At 54.2% G+C, this 16,525-nt stretch overlaps 8 protein-coding genes across 8 annotated transcripts; 4 read left to right on the forward strand and 4 right to left on the reverse strand.

Moving 5' to 3' along the window:
* Nucleotides 1-1,064: 1,064 nt before the first annotated feature.
* On the reverse strand, nucleotides 1,065-1,376 carry P153DRAFT_383944 (uncharacterized protein; the record flags this gene model as incomplete). Its single annotated transcript, XM_033670288.1, has 1 exon — nucleotides 1,065-1,376. One exon carries the CDS (start codon nucleotides 1,374-1,376, stop codon nucleotides 1,065-1,067), a length of 312 nt encoding a protein of 103 aa, XP_033525106.1.
* P153DRAFT_416917 (uncharacterized protein) lies at nucleotides 1,065-2,253 on the reverse strand. Its single transcript, XM_033672155.1, has one exon. The coding sequence runs from the start codon at nucleotides 2,109-2,111 to the stop codon at nucleotides 1,452-1,454; it is 660 nt and encodes a 219-aa protein (XP_033525105.1). The 5' UTR covers nucleotides 2,112-2,253; the 3' UTR covers nucleotides 1,065-1,451.
* Nucleotides 2,254-2,395: 142 nt separating this feature from the next.
* P153DRAFT_287916 (NUC189-domain-containing protein) lies at nucleotides 2,396-3,754 on the reverse strand (the record flags this gene model as incomplete). Its single annotated transcript, XM_033663570.1, has 1 exon — nucleotides 2,396-3,754. The coding sequence occupies one exon, from the start codon at nucleotides 3,752-3,754 to the stop codon at nucleotides 2,396-2,398; it is 1,359 nt and encodes a 452-aa protein (XP_033525107.1).
* A 1,097-nt stretch (nucleotides 3,755-4,851) lies between these two features.
* Nucleotides 4,852-7,723, forward strand: P153DRAFT_287442 (Bromodomain-containing protein; the record flags this gene model as incomplete). The annotated part of the gene is made up of 4 exons (XM_033663531.1): nucleotides 4,852-4,973; nucleotides 5,050-5,215; nucleotides 5,273-7,619; nucleotides 7,668-7,723. Coding segments are annotated over 4 exons (2,691 nt in total), but the record flags the coding sequence as incomplete, so codon positions are not given.
* A 1,121-nt stretch (nucleotides 7,724-8,844) lies between these two features.
* On the forward strand, nucleotides 8,845-10,643 carry P153DRAFT_203874 (TIP49-domain-containing protein). The gene is made up of 3 exons (XM_033662514.1): nucleotides 8,845-9,169; nucleotides 9,220-9,987; nucleotides 10,048-10,643. The coding sequence occupies exons 1-3, from the start codon at nucleotides 9,020-9,022 to the stop codon at nucleotides 10,519-10,521; spliced, it is 1,392 nt and encodes a 463-aa protein (XP_033525109.1). The 5' UTR covers nucleotides 8,845-9,019; the 3' UTR covers nucleotides 10,522-10,643.
* A 121-nt stretch (nucleotides 10,644-10,764) lies between these two features.
* Nucleotides 10,765-11,223, reverse strand: P153DRAFT_287833 (DUF1674-domain-containing protein; the record flags this gene model as incomplete). Its single annotated transcript, XM_033663566.1, has 1 exon — nucleotides 10,765-11,223. One exon carries the CDS (start codon nucleotides 11,221-11,223, stop codon nucleotides 10,765-10,767), a length of 459 nt encoding a protein of 152 aa, XP_033525110.1.
* Nucleotides 11,224-12,995: 1,772 nt separating this feature from the next.
* Nucleotides 12,996-14,755, forward strand: P153DRAFT_355577 (triacylglycerol lipase-like protein; the record flags this gene model as incomplete). Its single annotated transcript, XM_033666577.1, has 3 exons — nucleotides 12,996-13,220; nucleotides 13,275-14,605; nucleotides 14,659-14,755. The coding sequence occupies 3 exons, from the start codon at nucleotides 12,996-12,998 to the stop codon at nucleotides 14,753-14,755; spliced, it is 1,653 nt and encodes a 550-aa protein (XP_033525111.1).
* A 532-nt stretch (nucleotides 14,756-15,287) lies between these two features.
* Nucleotides 15,288-16,402, forward strand: P153DRAFT_355578 (uncharacterized protein; the record flags this gene model as incomplete). The annotated part of the gene is made up of 2 exons (XM_033666578.1): nucleotides 15,288-15,824; nucleotides 15,911-16,402. The coding sequence occupies 2 exons, from the start codon at nucleotides 15,288-15,290 to the stop codon at nucleotides 16,400-16,402; spliced, it is 1,029 nt and encodes a 342-aa protein (XP_033525112.1).
* Between the last annotated feature and the right edge of the window lie 123 nt (nucleotides 16,403-16,525).

Below are 16,525 nucleotides of genomic sequence, written 5' to 3' on the forward strand. Positions count from 1 at the left end.
CACGCGAGAGCCTTGAGGTTTTATACACTGACTGTGTGTGCAGAACGGGTATGGAAGCGCGATGTGAGTATGAGTATGAGGAGTGGGAGGTGGAGGTGGAGGTGGAGGTGGAGAAATGGGCTTCTATGTCGTGCGTGCGCGAGAGGCGGCGGTGCGTGTCTGAGGGCAGATTGCTTGGGGGTTGGAGAGGCATTTGTGGTTTTTGGGGCGTGGGTTGGGTTCGGTGAGCTGGGAAAGGGGGGTTTGGAGGTTGAGTTGGGTTGAGAGGTTTAGGGGGTGTGGGGAGGGAAGGTGGTGTTGTGTTGTGTTGTTTGCTCACAACTTGCATATTGTTTCACTTTTTCTTGGTGGTCTTGTTTGTTGTTTCACTCACTGTGGAGGCTAGTTGGGGTGATTCAGATGTTGTGAGTTAAGGCTTTTTATGTTGTGGATGGAGTGATGGGGTGGAGAGGGATGTCGTAGGTAGTTGAGAAAAAGAGCAAATGGGATGTAATTTAACCAGCTATCTTATTGCTGGAGAATACAGTCCAAGTTCTAGCATAAAGTTGTTGTAACAACAGACTAACTAACTTCTACCATTGCACTCCTTGCATGGGCCGCGCATGAAACACGTGCAAGAAAACATATATCTGTATTTATGAAAGAAACTCAAGCCAACCACATCAAACATAAACAAAACAAAACTTCAACAGCACCCAATTATCTTCCAGCACGTGAAACACATCGTGTAGTTGTCCCAGTACAATTCATACATATCCTATCCTGATGCAGCCTAAGAAATGTCAAGACAGGACAAAAACACACTCCCTTGCAAAAACAAGTATGCGAAATATGAGAGTAAGCAGAGCTTATAAACGCTAGACATCATTTTAGCCGACATGATTTATGATATCCAAGCAAGACCCCAACAAGAAGAATATCCTCAGTGTTGTGTGTTTACAAGAAAGACATAAGAAAACCCATAGTATTGCAAAAAAGAGCAAGCAAAACAGCACAGCAAAAGCCCCACCGAGCATCAAGAAAAGACATATCCAAACCCCCATTCCCACCCTCATCACCCATAATCAACCCCCACAAAACCACCCCAACCACCTCCCCCTCCTCCACCCCCCCTCTTCTTCTTCTTCTTCTTCCTCCCCCTCCCCCACCTCCCCGCCCATCCTCCCCCCCTCAACAAAAGATTCAAACACACACCCGCGATCACACGCCCACGTCTTCCCATCCGCGGGATTAATCGTGTGCGCGACGTTTACGCTGCGGAAGGTGTTGGCGGTGGCGGTGGCTTGGTGTTGGTGGGTTGGTTTGTGCGGGGTGGGGGTAGGGGTTATTTCGGGGTTGGCGGGCGGTGATGAAGTGGGGGTGGTGGTTTGTGTCATGGTTTTGGATTTGGATTTGGATTTGGTTCTGGGTTTGGTTCTGGGTTTGGATTTGGATTTGGATTTGGTTCTGGTTCAGTGGGTGGGCGTGGATGGGCGTTGGTGTTTGTGTTGGTGTTTTGTACTCATTATTTTGTTAGTTTTCTCGTAAGTTGGCAGGGGGGTTAGACGAGAGGTCGTGGTTGTCCATGTGTGGAAGCGGTAAGTGCGATGGAGTGTAGTTCCGGATATGATGCTACATTTATCCATTAGCCTGTCTCGTCGGGTAGGGTGTCGTTTACGCGACTTAGAAGTCACTTCTGGAACGCGCTGGTAGTGTTCATCTGATCTAGAGTTATATGTTGATGTGAGTCGTGCTTTCCTTGTAGGGCTTTCGTTTTTCACGGGATTGGTGTATGTGAGACTGCCACACTGAATCCATGCAAGGGATGTCGTGTGTATAGTGTACATGGATATGCGTGATAAACTGAATTTCGCAATGTGAGGTGAAGATCGGAGATGAAGGGCGCATTTAAAGAAGATAATGTGATATGAGCAACACCGGAGATTGAGGGTTGAGAGTGCTGATAGAACGCAAGGCTGGAAAATTTGCGTGAGTGCCGTTACCTGAAGTTGTAAAGTCTCAGGGGAAACATGTGTTTGTGTCGATCTGGTGTAAAGTGAACATGTCAGTGCTTTCGTGGAAAGTACCCATAGTGCAGCCTGGCGAAGTGCAGCAACGTCAAGTCCACACATAAATTCAAAGCGATCGAGAAACACATACAAAAAACGAACAACTGCTGCACAACAGTCCGTCTATTCCAAACGCTATGCGACAAGTCCGTTAAGCACAAGCATGGGGGAAAAGCCGTCGTCCAGTATCCATCCTCAGTAGAACGCCCGAACACCACACATGAGCGACGCTCTCCGCACCATACAGTGGAGAAAAGCGAAAACACGCCTTCCAGATGATGAGCAGATGGCCGCTAGATTCTTACACACAAAAAAAGGATTCCATTTAGCCGTCTATTATTTTCTTTTCAACGCCGGCTCTTCAGCCCTGCGCGGCCTGCAGTCGATCGCCTGGCTGGTTTTGGTTCCTCCTCACTCTCCGACACGCCTTCTCCGTCGTCCAAGTCATCACTCATAGGCTCGGAGATGTCGTCGCCCACGTCGTCGTCTGTCTCCTCGGCTTCGTCATCGATGAGCCCGTCGGAGTCTTCGCTGCCCTCTTCCGAGTCTTCGTCGACTTCCATTGTTGTTGGCATTTCGTCGACGGAGCTCTCGTCATCGTCCTCGAAGTCTTGTCGTATCCTCTTGCGAGATCCAGCGGCTGCATCCTCGTCATCTCCCTCGACAGACGAGACGTAGTCGTCCTCGCCTTCGACATAGATGACTGCCTCATCTTCGTCGTCGTTGGCTGCTTTCTGATTCCGTCTTCGCAGCTCGAGCTGGGCTTGCAGCATATCCAGGCGGCCCTTGAGTGAAAGCAGGGGCTGCAGTCCGCTGGCGCGCTCCTTGAGCACCTTGTTTAGTGTCGTGAGTTGCTTGACCAATTGTGGCTGGCTTGCGAGATATCCACCGTGCGCGGCCAGAGACCATTGCACCCATACCATGAGCATGCCTGCGCGTCCAGGCTTCTTGTGTAGACGCTCAGCGAGCTTTTGCAGCAGGGTTCCGACTAGCGGCGAGGGCAGACGTTCGACGGTGGCATAGATGGTGTCGACGTCGATTACCCGCAGACACGACTCGAGGAGCTCTTGGTCGTTTGTTCGCAGAGCTTGGGTCAGGACGGTTCCTAGCGACGAGGCTGACGGCGCGGAGAGGGGGCGGCTGTTCGCTGCTGTGGCTAGTGCCCTCGATTCGGCGTTGGCACCAACAAACGCTGATTCGACGTCTACAATACGCGACTCTCGTACGGGCTCTGGCTCGGAAGCACGTAGGCGGTCGCCAAACGACAGGTCTTCTGGGTCTACGGTCTCGTCGTCCATCAGCCGGTCCTCGGCGTCGCCATGCCCGTTCACAGCAGGTGCCGTCTCGTCGACGTCCTCCTCTGGCTCATCCTCAGACTCAGACACGTCGCTCTCCTCCTCCTCGGCGCTGCTGATCTCAATGACTTCCTTGGCGGCATCCTTCATGTCGACGTCACCGTGGCCAGACTGTCCGCCGCCCACAACCGCGGTGGCTTCGTCGACGCGATCGTGGCGCGCAGGTTTGGCGCCATTCAGCTTGGCGGTGGGCTTCTGGGCTGCACCCCCGTTGAGCAGTGCTTTGAGGCCGTTTTGACGAATCGTGGCCGGCGACTGGGCGAGCTTCGTCTTCTTTGCCGGCGGCGCCGAGTCGCGGGTCGCTTTGGACGGCTTCTGGTCGCGGGCGCGCGAGGCTACTGCAGCAGGCATGTTGGCGGTTGGCGGTGCTCCTGTGTCGAGGCAGCCGGAAGAGCTGTGCGACTGTTGATTGAGGAACGCGAAGCTAATCGAGGAATTGGGAAAAAGTTTCTCTGTGGGGCTGCTTTTCGCGCTAAGAGCGAGCTGGCAGGGGTGCGGCCTGGTGCTCAACTCTGGTCCGCAACGCGCTGCCGGCACGTCACCTCGTCGGCGCCGGCGTGGGCAGCAGGGCGAGACACGGCGCGGCGAGCTGCTCTGCACACGCCACGCCCACAGTGCAGCAACCCACCAGCGCAGCAGGGCCGTCGACGACGCATCCGCGCATCATGGGCAAGAGACGCCACGTGACCTCAGGGGTCCGTGCCAAGCCATTTCGGCCCAGCGTCGTCGACTGGTATTAAACACTGAGCCGCCCGCATCCTCAATCTCAACTTTCGTTCTTGCAGTTGCCTTTTCCCGATCGACTCCAATCAACGCCGCCCCTGCTCCGAACCCCCCTCGCACCCCACCACATTCACTCGGGCCCCAAGTCGCTACCCCCGGAGCCTAGGCCCTGCTGCATACGCTCCCAGGAATAATAATAATCGTCGCGCATTCCCCAGCCAGCTTAGCGCCACCGGCCATTGTGCACCCAACCTCCGTCGCCATCCGTGCACCGCTGCTTCGTGGTTTGTCTTGTTGCAGACCGCATCGCTGCACAAAGCCGTGGTGTAGCACCTGCACGCGCGCCTCGCCACACGACAACAAACGCGTCGGCGTCGGCGCTTCTCACCGCAGCATATCACTCTTGACTCACATCGCGCGCCCTCTTTGAGCTTCCCGCCGCCACCACTCGGTACGTCACGTGAGCATGGGCCGTTTCAGCCTTCGACATATATAGTCCTCGCGCCCCTCGCACTATTTTCCATCACCCTCCCGACAAGCCACACGTCAACCAGCCCCACTCACAGCAACAAGCATCTTTCTGCGCCGGCCTTTACCTTGCAACTGCCACCAACGCGCCTACATTCGCGTAATCGCGTGCGCGCAGATCTGCAAGTCGCTAACATTTCGAGAGCAGCCTCATCATCAAGCGCTGCACACAGCCAGTCATCTGTGCGCAAACCCGCCTTCATTTTCATGGACCTATGGCAGTAATGACATCACCTGCTTTCGACAAATCACCTCTAGACGTCAAGGCAAGCGCCTTTGCGCCGACAGACGCCATGGCACTTGATACCGAGGCGAATGGGTGAGTGAGCCGAGCTCTCATCGCGTGCACTCCACGCTTCATCTCACCTTGCGCATAGACTAATACCAGGCATTAGCATTCACGATGTGCTCTTCGACGAGCCAGGCACCAATACCAACCCGACCGAGGATGCTGCGCAAGACCCTGTCGATGACTCTGCGCAACTCAAGTCAACCACAAACGGAAACCACGTACCCTCCGACACGTCAGCGTCTGCGATCGAATCCAACACAAACAACGGTGTCGCACAGGCCTTGCCTGATACTTTGGAAGACGTGGACTCTGCGCCTCTGCTTGAGCCTACTACAAACGTCTCCAGTGGTATTGACGGCATTGCGCAGTTTCTGCCCGATGCTATGCAAGACACAAACTCGTCGTTCGGCGACTCTGAAGACATCGGCACGACCTCGCTAACGCATGCAGCGGAGGCCCCTACCTCTGATGTACGCGACGACGTAGAAGTCAAAGCAGAGCAGTCAGCCGAGGTTCCAGCCGCAAGTGAGGGTATTGAGCAAGTATCTGAGGATCAGGTTGATTCGAAAGATGACTTGTTTGGAGATGCCATGGACATCTCGGCCGATATGACCGAGGACACGAAGCCACCTTCAAGCTCGGCTGCGCCTCCGACCAACTCGATGACAGAGCTTACCATTCAAACACAACTCGGCAATGTCCCTGCACCGCTCGACTCGGCAAAATCACCCAAGAACATGGATCATGCTATGGAGGATGCGCCAATGTCTGGCAAGGTGCGACGGCGCGAGGAAGATGAGGATGACGTTCCAGAAGCAAAGCGAACCAAGACCGAAGACGACATGAACGGCCAGATCGACTTCAAGGTCCCCGACGTCCCCTCTCAACCAGAGCAACCGAGTGCAAATGCGAATGCGAATGGCGTCCCTAGGGGGGTTGCTGTGCCCATCAGTCATGAACCATCCGGTCTTCAGCACGCAGTCGACTACGAACATTGGCCCACAGCTACGATGACCGAGGCTCAGAACAGGTTTCTGCTAGAGAGGATACGGAATACGAAGAAGATCAAAGTCTCGCTTGCGTTCAAAGATCCGGTCGATCCAATAGCTCTCAACATCCCAACTTACACGACAATAGTCACAAAGCCTATGGATCTTTCGACGATGGAGGGTAAGTTGAAGGAGAAGAGATACACTCACGTCAGGGAATTCATGTCAGATCTTGACCAGATGATTGAGAACAGCGAGTTGTTCAACAACAAGCAGCATCCTGTCACACAAGCTGGCTACAATCTGCGCGCGTATTTCCTCAAAGGTATGGGCAAGATGCCTAGGGGTAGTGTCGAAGAGCCGCCAAAGCCGGTGAAGGTGAGGAAACCATCGTCCAGCTCTGCGCCCAAAGCTCGACGTGATTCCAGAGCGCCGCCGGTAACGGTCAAGTCTCCCACAATCCCTACTCCCGCAGTCGCATCGCCACAAGCCGCGTGGCCTCTGGGTCAGGATGGCATCCCCGTCATTCGTCGAGATTCGTCGAGTGCCAACGACCGGCCTAAGCGAGAGATCCACAGGCCGTCCAAGGATCTGCCCTACGCCAACGCTAAGCCGAGAAAGAAGAAGTTCCAGCAGGAGCTGAAGTTCTGTGAGAGCGTCATGGCGGAGCTCACGAAACCAAAGTACGCTGCTGTCACGTATCCTTTCATGGTTCCTGTCGATCCTGTGGCGCTGAACATCCCGTCGTACTTGAAGATCATCAAGAAACCCATGGACTTTGGAACGATTGACAAAAACCTGAAGAATGGTGTGTACCAGAGCGCGAAGGACTTCCACAACGACGCGCAGCTGGTTTTCCAAAACTGCTACAAGTTCAATCCCGAGGGCGATGTCGTCAACAAGATGGGCAAGGAACTCGAGTCTCTCTTTGAAGAGTTGTGGAAAGAGAAGGCCGACTGGCTTGCTCAGCATGCGCCCGCCCCCGAGCAATCTCCTGGGGAGCTCTACTCGGATGAGGATGACGAGGAAGAAGAGGAAGAGGAGGATGACGATCCTGCCCAAGCCCAATTCCTAGCCATCCAGCAACAGATCGCGGCTTTGAACGAGACGGCGCAACAGCTGCTCAAGCAGCAAACAGGCAAGCGCGCGTCGCCCAAAGTGCAGAGCAAGAAGAAGTCCAAGGTCGTGGCTCCACCGCCGAAGAAGAAGGCTCCTCTGTCCGTGCCACCTCCTGTGAATGCGCGATCCAACAAGCAGAAGACACGGCCGAAGGCGCCTGCGCCTCTGACGTTTGCTCAGAAGCAGGAGATCTCCGAGGGCATAAGCACTCTGGGTGATGCTGACATGCGTCGTGCAGTCCAGATCATTCGAAATGGATGCCCACACCTCGCCAGTGTGAATGACGATGAAATGGAGCTTGACATGGATGAGATCAACGACGAGACGCTTAGAGAGCTCTTCCGTTTCATCAAATCCATCCGTGGGCCGAGGGCAGGTGCAGCAGCTGATGACGACTTTGAGCCGCCGCGCCCGACGCACAAGCAGACCACCACCACCACAACCAGCAGGCCGAAGAAGAACAAGCCCATGGGCAAGACGGAGCAGGAAGAGAACATGCGGAAGATCCAGGAGAAGCTAAACTCGTTCCAGGGCGGCGCTTCCGGTTCCAGCCAGTCACCACCAGGTGAGTTGTTCGCGCGTGTACTTGGTGACTTTGAACTGACCCGTCCAGCACAAGATGACTCTGACGACGATGACTCGAGCGCGTCTGAGAGCGAGGAAGAGTAATCCTGACTCGTCGTGTGGTTTGTTGCCTTGGCCATGTCCTGGGAATGTCGACAGCATTTTTCCGATGAGTAATTTCATTCGGCTTCGACTTTGTGCTCTCTGTTTTCTCGGTAGTCGCCCCACACCCATTGCAAGCGGTTCTTCGTCCAGTGATCGGTCGATGCTTGAAAGTCGTTATCGATTAGGCTCGTAAAAGCCAACCGTCAGTGCCGTGCGCATCCCATGATTTTACGATTTACCGCCCACCTACCCCCCACATCAATTGTACAGTATACTTCCTGCCCACTGCCGCGGTGCTTGTTTCTGCGGTGGCTTTACGACTTTGACGAAGTTTGCACCTGTTTTTTGGATCCATCATCTTCGAAGAGGTTGGCGTGGATTGGCACGTGGGCGGTTGGCGTGGGATGCATGGATGGGTAATGGTCGGTAGATGGGTGGGGAGGGTGGCTTGCTGTATGAATATGCCTGGCTTCGTCGAGTGGATGGCGAGAATAGAAACTTCAAACATGTTCAAGTGTGTCTCCTGACTGGCGGTGCGTGACCTTCTTCCGTGGGGTGTCGATGCGAGATTTCGACAAAACGTCGGACATGGCGAGTAGAGATGTCGTGATTTGGCGTGTTTGGATCAGCTCGCAGTCAGATTCGTCTGGTCGGAGTGTCGCCATGTATGTTGTCGTAGGGGGGGGGAAGGGGCGGATACGAGCAGGTGATTGTCGGGCGTATGCGTGTGGGTGGCCACTCAGCGGGGGTAGTTCTGCATTGCTGTTAGTGATGCGTGGTATGCGAAGCGCTCGATACACTGTACACAGGTTGTTTGCCCCCTCCACACAGCGTCCGTGGCATGCAGTGAGGCGTATCCCATCATGCGACGGCGGCAGCACAGAAGGAGCGACAAAGGAGTGTCATGGACGGGGTCGTGAACAGGCGTGGAAAGTGACGATGTGAGCAGCAGACGATATACGCAGCGCAGAGGCGAGCAGAGGAGAGAAGGGCCTCGGACGGTGGTTGCGCATTCTTCCTGAGCGGGAGGCGGAGGTGGGGAATCGAGGGACTGGCTGGCGGATGACCAAAGGCCCTGGCTGCCCTGCCGTGCCGTGCTGCTCTGGATCTGGCTGGAGAAGCGGTGCGCGCTAAAAGTAGTCTTTCGCGACCTGAACCTCAAAACTTCCCGCGCTCAAACACGCCGGCCAAACATCCGCGATCCATCACTCCACACCACCTTCACAGTACATTGAGAGTATTATCGCGAGCTCCACGAACTAGGATTGCGACAGAAAAGAGTCTGCGACATCCACCATGGCGACGGTCCCGGTCAGCGAGGTCAAGAGCAACGCGCGCGAGAGCAGGACAGCAGCGCATTCCCACATCAAGGGCCTGGGCCTTTCGAGCGATGGCCGCGCGACACCCTCAGCAGGGGGTTTTGTCGGGCAAGCTGCCGCGCGAGAAGTACGCACATCTTGACACCTCACAGCGAATCCAGTGCTAACTAGCCCCAGGCATGCGGCCTCGTCGTCGACCTCGTCAAAGCGAAGAAAATGTCCGGCCGCGCGGTCCTCCTCGCCGGCGGCCCAGGGACCGGCAAAACCGCGCTCGCCCTCGCCGTCAGCCAGGAGCTCGGCACAAAAGTACCCTTCTGCCCCATTGTCGGCAGCGAAATCTACTCGGCTGAAGTCAAGAAGACGGAGGCGCTGATGGAGAACTTTCGCCGCGCAATCGGCCTGCGCGTCAAGGAGACGAAGGAAGTCTACGAGGGAGAGGTGACGGAGCTGACGCCTGAGGAGGCGGAGAATCCCCTAGGAGGCTACGGCCGCACGATCTCCCACCTCCTCATCCACCTCAAGTCCGCTAAGGGGACGAAGAAACTCCGCCTCGATCCATCTATCTATGAGGCTATCCAGAAGGAGCGCGTCCGTCTCGGAGACGTCATTTATATCGAGGCTAATACCGGTGCTGTCAAGCGCGTGGGCCGCTCCGACGCGTACGCGACCGAGTTCGACCTCGAGGCCGAGGAGTACGTGCCCATTCCCAAGGGCGACGTGCACAAGAAGAAGGAGATCGTGCAGGACGTGACGCTGCACGATCTCGACGTGGCGAATGCGCGGCCCCAAGGCGGTCAAGATATCATGAGCATGATGGGCCAGCTGATGAAGCCCAAGAAGACGGAGATCACGGAGAAACTTCGCCTCGAGATTAATAAAGTAGTGAATCGGTATATTGACCAGGGTGTTGCGGATCTGGTGCCTGGTGTGCTGTTTATCGATGAGGTGAGTCCCTTTATTTCATCCCCCTACGTATTATGTTATGCTGTACAGTGCTAATGACAGATGAAAAAGGTCCACATGCTAGACCTAGAATCCTTCACCTTCCTAAACCGCGCCCTCGAATCCCCCCTCTCCCCCCTCGTAATCCTCGCCTCAAACCGCGGCCACACCCTCATCCGCGGCGGCTCCAACCTGCCCCCCTCCGCCCACGGAATCCCCCCCGACCTGCTCGCCCGCCTGCTAATCGTCCCCACGCACCCCTACAACCCCGCGGAGATAAAATCCATAATCACCACCCGTGTCGCGACAGAGAAGCTGAATATCTCCGACGAGGCGAAGGATAGGGTTGCGTTGTTGGGGGTGCAGGTTAGTCTTAGGTATTCGTTGCAACTGCTGGCGCCGGCTAGTGTGTTGGCGAAGGTTGGGGGGAGGGAGGGCGGGGAGGTGCAGGTCGGTGATGTGGAGGAGTGTGTGGGGCTGTTTTTGGATGCGAGGAGGAGTGCGGAGAAGTTTGGGGGGGAGGGGTATATTGCGTAGATTTTTGGGCGATGAGGACAGTGCGGTGTGTGTGGTGTATGATATAAATCGGCGTTTTGTGGGAGGGGAAGCGAAAGTGAATAGTGAATAGCGAAAGTATTACGATATAACATTGTATCCGTTGCATTTCATTCTATTTCCTTCCGTACTCTGTGTGTTCAGGTTCGCTGGATATGATACAAAATTTCGCCCGTTTCCCCTCCCCCTCCGCATTCTCTTATCCTGTCTTTCCCAGTGTGAAAGTTAGAAATCAGTCACCCTCCCATTATAACTCCAATCCCCCACCGCGCCCCACCGCAACGGCTCGTTCTTCGGCCCCCCCACCTCCCCCGTCTTGGGATTAATCTCGCCGTCGAACTCGGGCGGTGCGCCGCGGCGCATGTTGGGGTGTAGATCGTCGCCCGACGTCGAGGAGGGGGATTGGTTGATTTGCGGCGAGGAACGAGCCGAAACTTGAGATGGCGATGTCGTTGCTGTGCTGGCGGTTTGTGTGGATGTCGCTGTCGTGGCGACGTTTATTTCCGGCTTTGTGTCTTCGGAGCGCGGCGTGCTAAACGCGCCTGTACTAGCTTTTTGTAGTTTTTCGAAGAGGTCTTGGTCTTGTTTTGGGAGGGGGATGGGGGCGGGGCCGCGGGTGAAGGGGGAGGCGGCGTGGCGGGGGGTTGTGCTGAATGCGCGGCGGAGGAGGATTGTGCGGTTCATTTTCGGGGAGGCGGTGGTGTGGATATTAGGGTTGGTCTGGTTTAGGTTGAGAGGTGTGCGGATTACGTGGTTGTGGTGGTGATGTGTTGGTGGTGATGTATTAGAGAGGCGATGGGGAGATTTATGAGCCGCGGCTCGTTGGTTGGGGGTGTCGGGGCCAATCGGAGTGGCGACGGAGGTGGAATGGTTTGATTTTCGAGAACTTTCTTGCTTGTTACGATTAGGATGGGCAAGATAGATCTACATCTACATCTGGATCTGGGATCTTGGAGTTATGGGGAAGGTGTTGGATAGAGATGGAGAATAGATATATGTCTGTCTTGGGCTTCTTTTGGTGTATGGGACTGTGTGTGTTTGGAAGTATGGGTGTTGTTTGAGCGTGTTCAGCGCGAAGAAATATTTACTGTGTGATACTAAGATGCAGCGCAGAGGATATATCTAATCTTTTTACGTGGAGTGGTGATTGGTAGATTGTGCATAGGTTTGAGAGATCTCGTTGACCTAGAAGCATGTATCGTTTGGAAATAGTGACATGGTAAGACGGCTAAGATGATATCAAATCAACTGGACAACGTGATTTTACAGGAACGGAAAGTACGATGACTCTGAAGGCTGTTCAGTAGGCTACCGCCCTTTTCCCAGACTGTGGATGTGCCGTGTGGGAGTTGCCTGTTTGGACATCAATCTTACTCTTGGCTTTCAGCTTGATGCAAGAGGGTACGTGAAATATATTATTTCGATATTTCCTGCAAGAGCAATGGCTACCGCGCGCATGTCCGCCCTTCTATGTACCTACATGAGCGATAGTTCAGGCCTCCAAATAATGGGATACGAGAACTGCAATAACTGAGCAAGTTGAGAGTGGTGGAACTTCTGCTCCGCGGGGGGCCTGTGGCTTGCAGTATCACAATTCACAATCCTGCGCTGACGAACCTGCTCTTTGCAAGATGAGACGTTTTGCGTTTCTATGAACATGAATATGAACATGCTGAGCAAAAGCAGAGATGCACACCCAAGTACCGGAAGCTGTCGGCTGTTTCAACTAGGGCCGATCAGACCAAAAAAAGACGCGCACCACCGCATTTAGGGGATCAGCCCAGGGACCATCGCCGCGGACGCTACCATCATGCATCACCGTCGCCTCAATCAACGTGCATCCATCGCACCCGGCTCAATGGATCCCTAGAAGACAAGGGTTTCTACCATGCCACGACATTGCATAAGTATTTGAGAGGAGTCACATCAAATCATGCATACCAATATAACAAGAAGGGGTTTAGGCGGGTCCAGGCTACCCTCGCGCCCGAGGAGGCTGAGCTGCTGCACGGTGGATCCTGGCCTGGATCTACATCCCCGCGCTTACATTGGACCTTGCAACTCCACGGCTGTGCCTATTGACATTGCGGGACGACAGTCTTAAATGGCGTCACTGGCCTGCACCGTAGATTCCCGTCTATTGATTTTCTCGTCTCTTTGGAATCTCAATGTTCTTCACGACTCAAGGTGTGTATGATATTCTTTGGTGCCTGCAGAGAGATGCTGACTTGGTGTAGTAACGTTCTCTCGCTTCGCTATGATGGGGCTTTGGATATAATCTCTTCTGCAATCCTTCGCTCGGTCATTTCTCTGAGGTTCTGCGCCGCCGCCCTTTGTAGGGCGTTCTGCATTCAGGAGACGGACGGTTATTATTTGCCAGCCACACCCACATTCCAATCACATCTCCATCCCCATCAGCATTCGTCTTCGTATCAGGCCAATTTATTCTCTCCACAATGCTACGCCTCCTGCTCTGCGTGGTTATCTGCCTACAATACGTCACAGCAGTCGATACTACCGTCGACCTCGGGTACGCCAAGTATCTTGGTAAAGACATTGGGAATGGCATTTTGCGATGGGCAGGCATGCGATATGCACGAAGAGTCTCACGCGTGGATGGGTTACGATTCACTGCTCCGCAAGACCCCATCAGTGAAGGAAGAGTCATGAATGCAACTGAGGTACGCAAACAAGAAATCAAATGACCGAAAACGAGTATATTGATGATTGGGTAGTTTGGAGCCTTATGTATTGGCTCCACCAGTGACGTCTCGTCTGAATTCGGCGGCAAATGGTCAGAAGACTGTCTGTTTATCAACGTCTTTGCGCCTGCGAAAGCTACCAACGAGAGTCTGCTGCCAGTTTACTTCTTCATCCAGGGCGGTGGCTTCAACGTCAATGGCAACGCGAACTACGACGGGGCGGATCTGATTGATGCCGCAGATGATAACATGGTGATTGTCAATTTCAACTACCGAGTCGGACCGTATGGGTTTCTGGCGAGCAAAGAGATTGCTGCGAATGAGACTCTCAGTCTGAACAACGGGTTGAGGGATCAGAGACACGCTATGAAATGGGTGCAAAAGTACATCAAGGAGTTTGGCGGTAACCCAGACCACGTCACTCTTGGAGGAGCCAGTGCCGGTGGAGGCTCAGTCGTCTTACAGCTTACAGCATACGGCGGCCGCAACGACAGCCTGTTCCATGCAGCAGCAACAGAGTCCGCTGCATTCCCGCCTCTTCGCAACGTCACAAACAGTCAATGGCAGTACGACGCTCTACTTAAGCAGTCCGGCTGTGCAGACCTGGCGTGTCTCACATCTCTCGACGCTGTCTCCTTCCAGAGTGCAGTCCTGAGTTTGAAGCTGCCCTTCCCTGGTGGAACGAACCCGCCAATCTACTTCTGGAATCCGACACTCGACTACGACTTTATCCGAAACTATACGTACGACGAGCTCGCAGCCGGCAACTTTGTCAAAGTCCCCACCATCTTTGGCGACTCGACCAACGAGGGAATCAACTTTACACCACAGACCATCACATCACTGACTTATGCGAAAGAATTTGTCGTCGACCAATTCCCCAGCATCGAATGGACCCGAATCCGTAATGTATGGGCTACAGCCGATGTTTCCTTCAAAGATATGTACTGGAGACAATTTGCATCCGACATCTTCGGGCACGTCCGCTATATCTGTCCCAACATCAAAATCTCCTCCGAGTACGTGCTCCATAGCACAGCCCCTACCTGGCTGTATCGCTGGGATGTCGGTGCGGCTTCGCACGTCGGAGAGCTTATGCCGATCTGGCACAATGCGTCGTCCGCTGCGGGAGTCTTCGTTCAAGCGTATTGGGCCTCGTTCATCCGGAGCTATGATCCGAATACCTACACAGCAGAATTTCTCGCGGCAAAGGGACAAGAGATAGACAACCCTGACTGGCAGACAGCTGGTACTGGAATAAGGATGCGGTTTGATGACTTGAACCAAGTGACAATGGAAACCGTCAGTCAGGATGAACTGGATAAGTGTGACATCGTCACCCAGATGGGTGTTCAGTTGGAACGGTGAGTTTACTGCTGGGTCTCGAGATGCGATGCAAGTGCTGACAATACTGTAGATCGGTGGTGTCGTCTGATTCCTCATCCCTCACACCGTCTACCTATATGGCTGTTGGGGTTGTGATCTTGGAACTTGTGCAGTGGTTCTATCCATGATGCAGCAGCGTCGTTCAGAAAAAAAGCCTACATGGCAACTCGATGGTCCCGCGCAGCCTCTGACCAAGTGTCCAGATCGCGATCCGGCGAAATTGCTCTGACCTGACGTATTTGTTAGACGGATGGCCATCACGTCCTGGATGCGGAGTGTAAAACTCCAGTTGCTCACGTTCTGCTTGAAGGAGAATGATAAGGCACATAGTCGAGGCAAACTCGGTTGCCTGCCGGTCGCGAATGTCCAGCAAACTGCTTCAACAAGCCCGCGAGTATGCATTGTGGATGATTGTGGTCCGACAGGTAATGCACACATGGCAACCAGCGTCAATTCACAATGGGAATGCGGGCTGTGTATATAGTGTTTGCTCCCAAGAACTGTATTTGTGCTCTATCAGTCACACAGTTGGATTCTACCATTCTACGCAAACGTTCAGAGTTGGAATAATAGCGAACAATCAACGAAGAAATCATCGATACATTCATTTTACACTCCGTCACTTTCCTTTCACTCCGTCGCAAACGACGCAATCGGGCTATGGAGCCGACAAACAATTCCTCTCCATCTTCACCACCACCACACCTTTCACTGCGTCGTTCGAATGCCGTCCGCCGCGACCCCCGCACGTCGTATCTTCTCGACGAAAGTGACCCACCAGCTGCTGGATCAACTACACCATTGCAAAAGGCGTTTTCCTTTGAGGCGTTGTCTGCTGACGCGCGTGGTGCAGCTCCAATGTTATCCGACTCTGGGCAACAAAGTCAGCAGTCTTCGAATCAGTCTCAGACAAGCAGCCAGAGCTCCACTATGAACAGTCCCCGCGCCCCGGTAAGAGTGCCGAAGCCTCGCTACTACGCAAACGCGCTCAGTGAAGAGGACAAGGAGGCACTCACTCGCGGCGAGAAAAACCACAACCTAAAGGACTGGACGGCTAAGGATATGGTTCACTTTCACGAGTCACGCAAGGAGCTTGTACCGAAAGGCATGGACAAGTTGGAGAAGGTCGAGACTTTGGCCAAGATTGAGCGTGAAAAGCAAGACAGCCAGCGTATCCTCGATGAAGCGAGGAAGAAGGTGCGTCGCATCACGAGTCCCAGCTCACTCTTTTCACCCAAGACGCCGTCGAAACTGCAGAACGAGTTGTGACTTACGTAGGCTAGGGCTCGCGGTCTACAGACATCACTCGGTATTCTGATGCGTCTCCTCCCCCTGATCTCCAGTTCCAGGAAATCCCGCCTTCGCCTTCTACTTCGCTCGAAGACTTACCCCAGCTTTCCTCAACACATACTCGTGCACTGAACAACGCCGGGTCTTTCCTGCACCCAACCCGTCCCCGCCCATCTCAGCCTCGACCCCCATCAGCGCGCATATCACGCACACCGCACCGTGTCCGTAGCCCGCTGTCCATAGCAGTGCCTCGAGCATGTGCCAATCCCAACATCACATTCGACGACTTCCTCGTCCTTCATATCTCTGGAAAGGGTGAGGCGTATCGCGGTGCTGTGAACGCGATGAGAGAGCATGGTTGGGATGAACGGAACGCACGTAGTGTTGAGATGACGGAGGTGTGTGTCAAAGAGGGGAAGTCCGGGAGTTTGTTGAAGGATATGACTTCGGTTGGTTCGCTGCGGAAGGTGTTTGCGTGGGCGTGATGGTGATGGGCTGGTATATGAGCGGGACGAGCTGGGTGTGTGGAGACGCGCAGTCGGAGAGATGAATGTAATGTTTTGTTTAATATTTTCAGTAGTCTAGTAAGCGTGAATTTTGATATGGAT

This window comes from Dothidotthia symphoricarpi, assembly GCF_010015815.1.
Source record: "Dothidotthia symphoricarpi CBS 119687 unplaced genomic scaffold P153scaffold_7, whole genome shotgun sequence".
NCBI classification, from domain to species: Eukaryota; Fungi; Ascomycota; class Dothideomycetes; order Pleosporales; family Dothidotthiaceae; genus Dothidotthia; species Dothidotthia symphoricarpi.

Bases quoted from the DNA above. Each gene is read 5' to 3' on its own strand.
- P153DRAFT_416917 (XM_033672155.1), bottom strand. From the start codon at position 2,111: ATGTGTGGACTTGACGTTGCTGCACTTCGCCAGGCTGCACTATGGGTA.
- P153DRAFT_203874 (XM_033662514.1), top strand. From the start codon at position 9,020: ATGGCGACGGTCCCGGTCAGCGAGGTCAAGAGCAACGCGCGCGAGAGC. The intron at 9,170-9,219 runs GTACGCACATCT...AACTAGCCCCAG, and splicing joins GGCAAGCTGCCGCGCGAGAA to GCATGCGGCCTCGTCGTCGA. The intron at 9,988-10,047 runs GTGAGTCCCTTT...TGCTAATGACAG, and splicing joins GTGTGCTGTTTATCGATGAG to ATGAAAAAGGTCCACATGCT.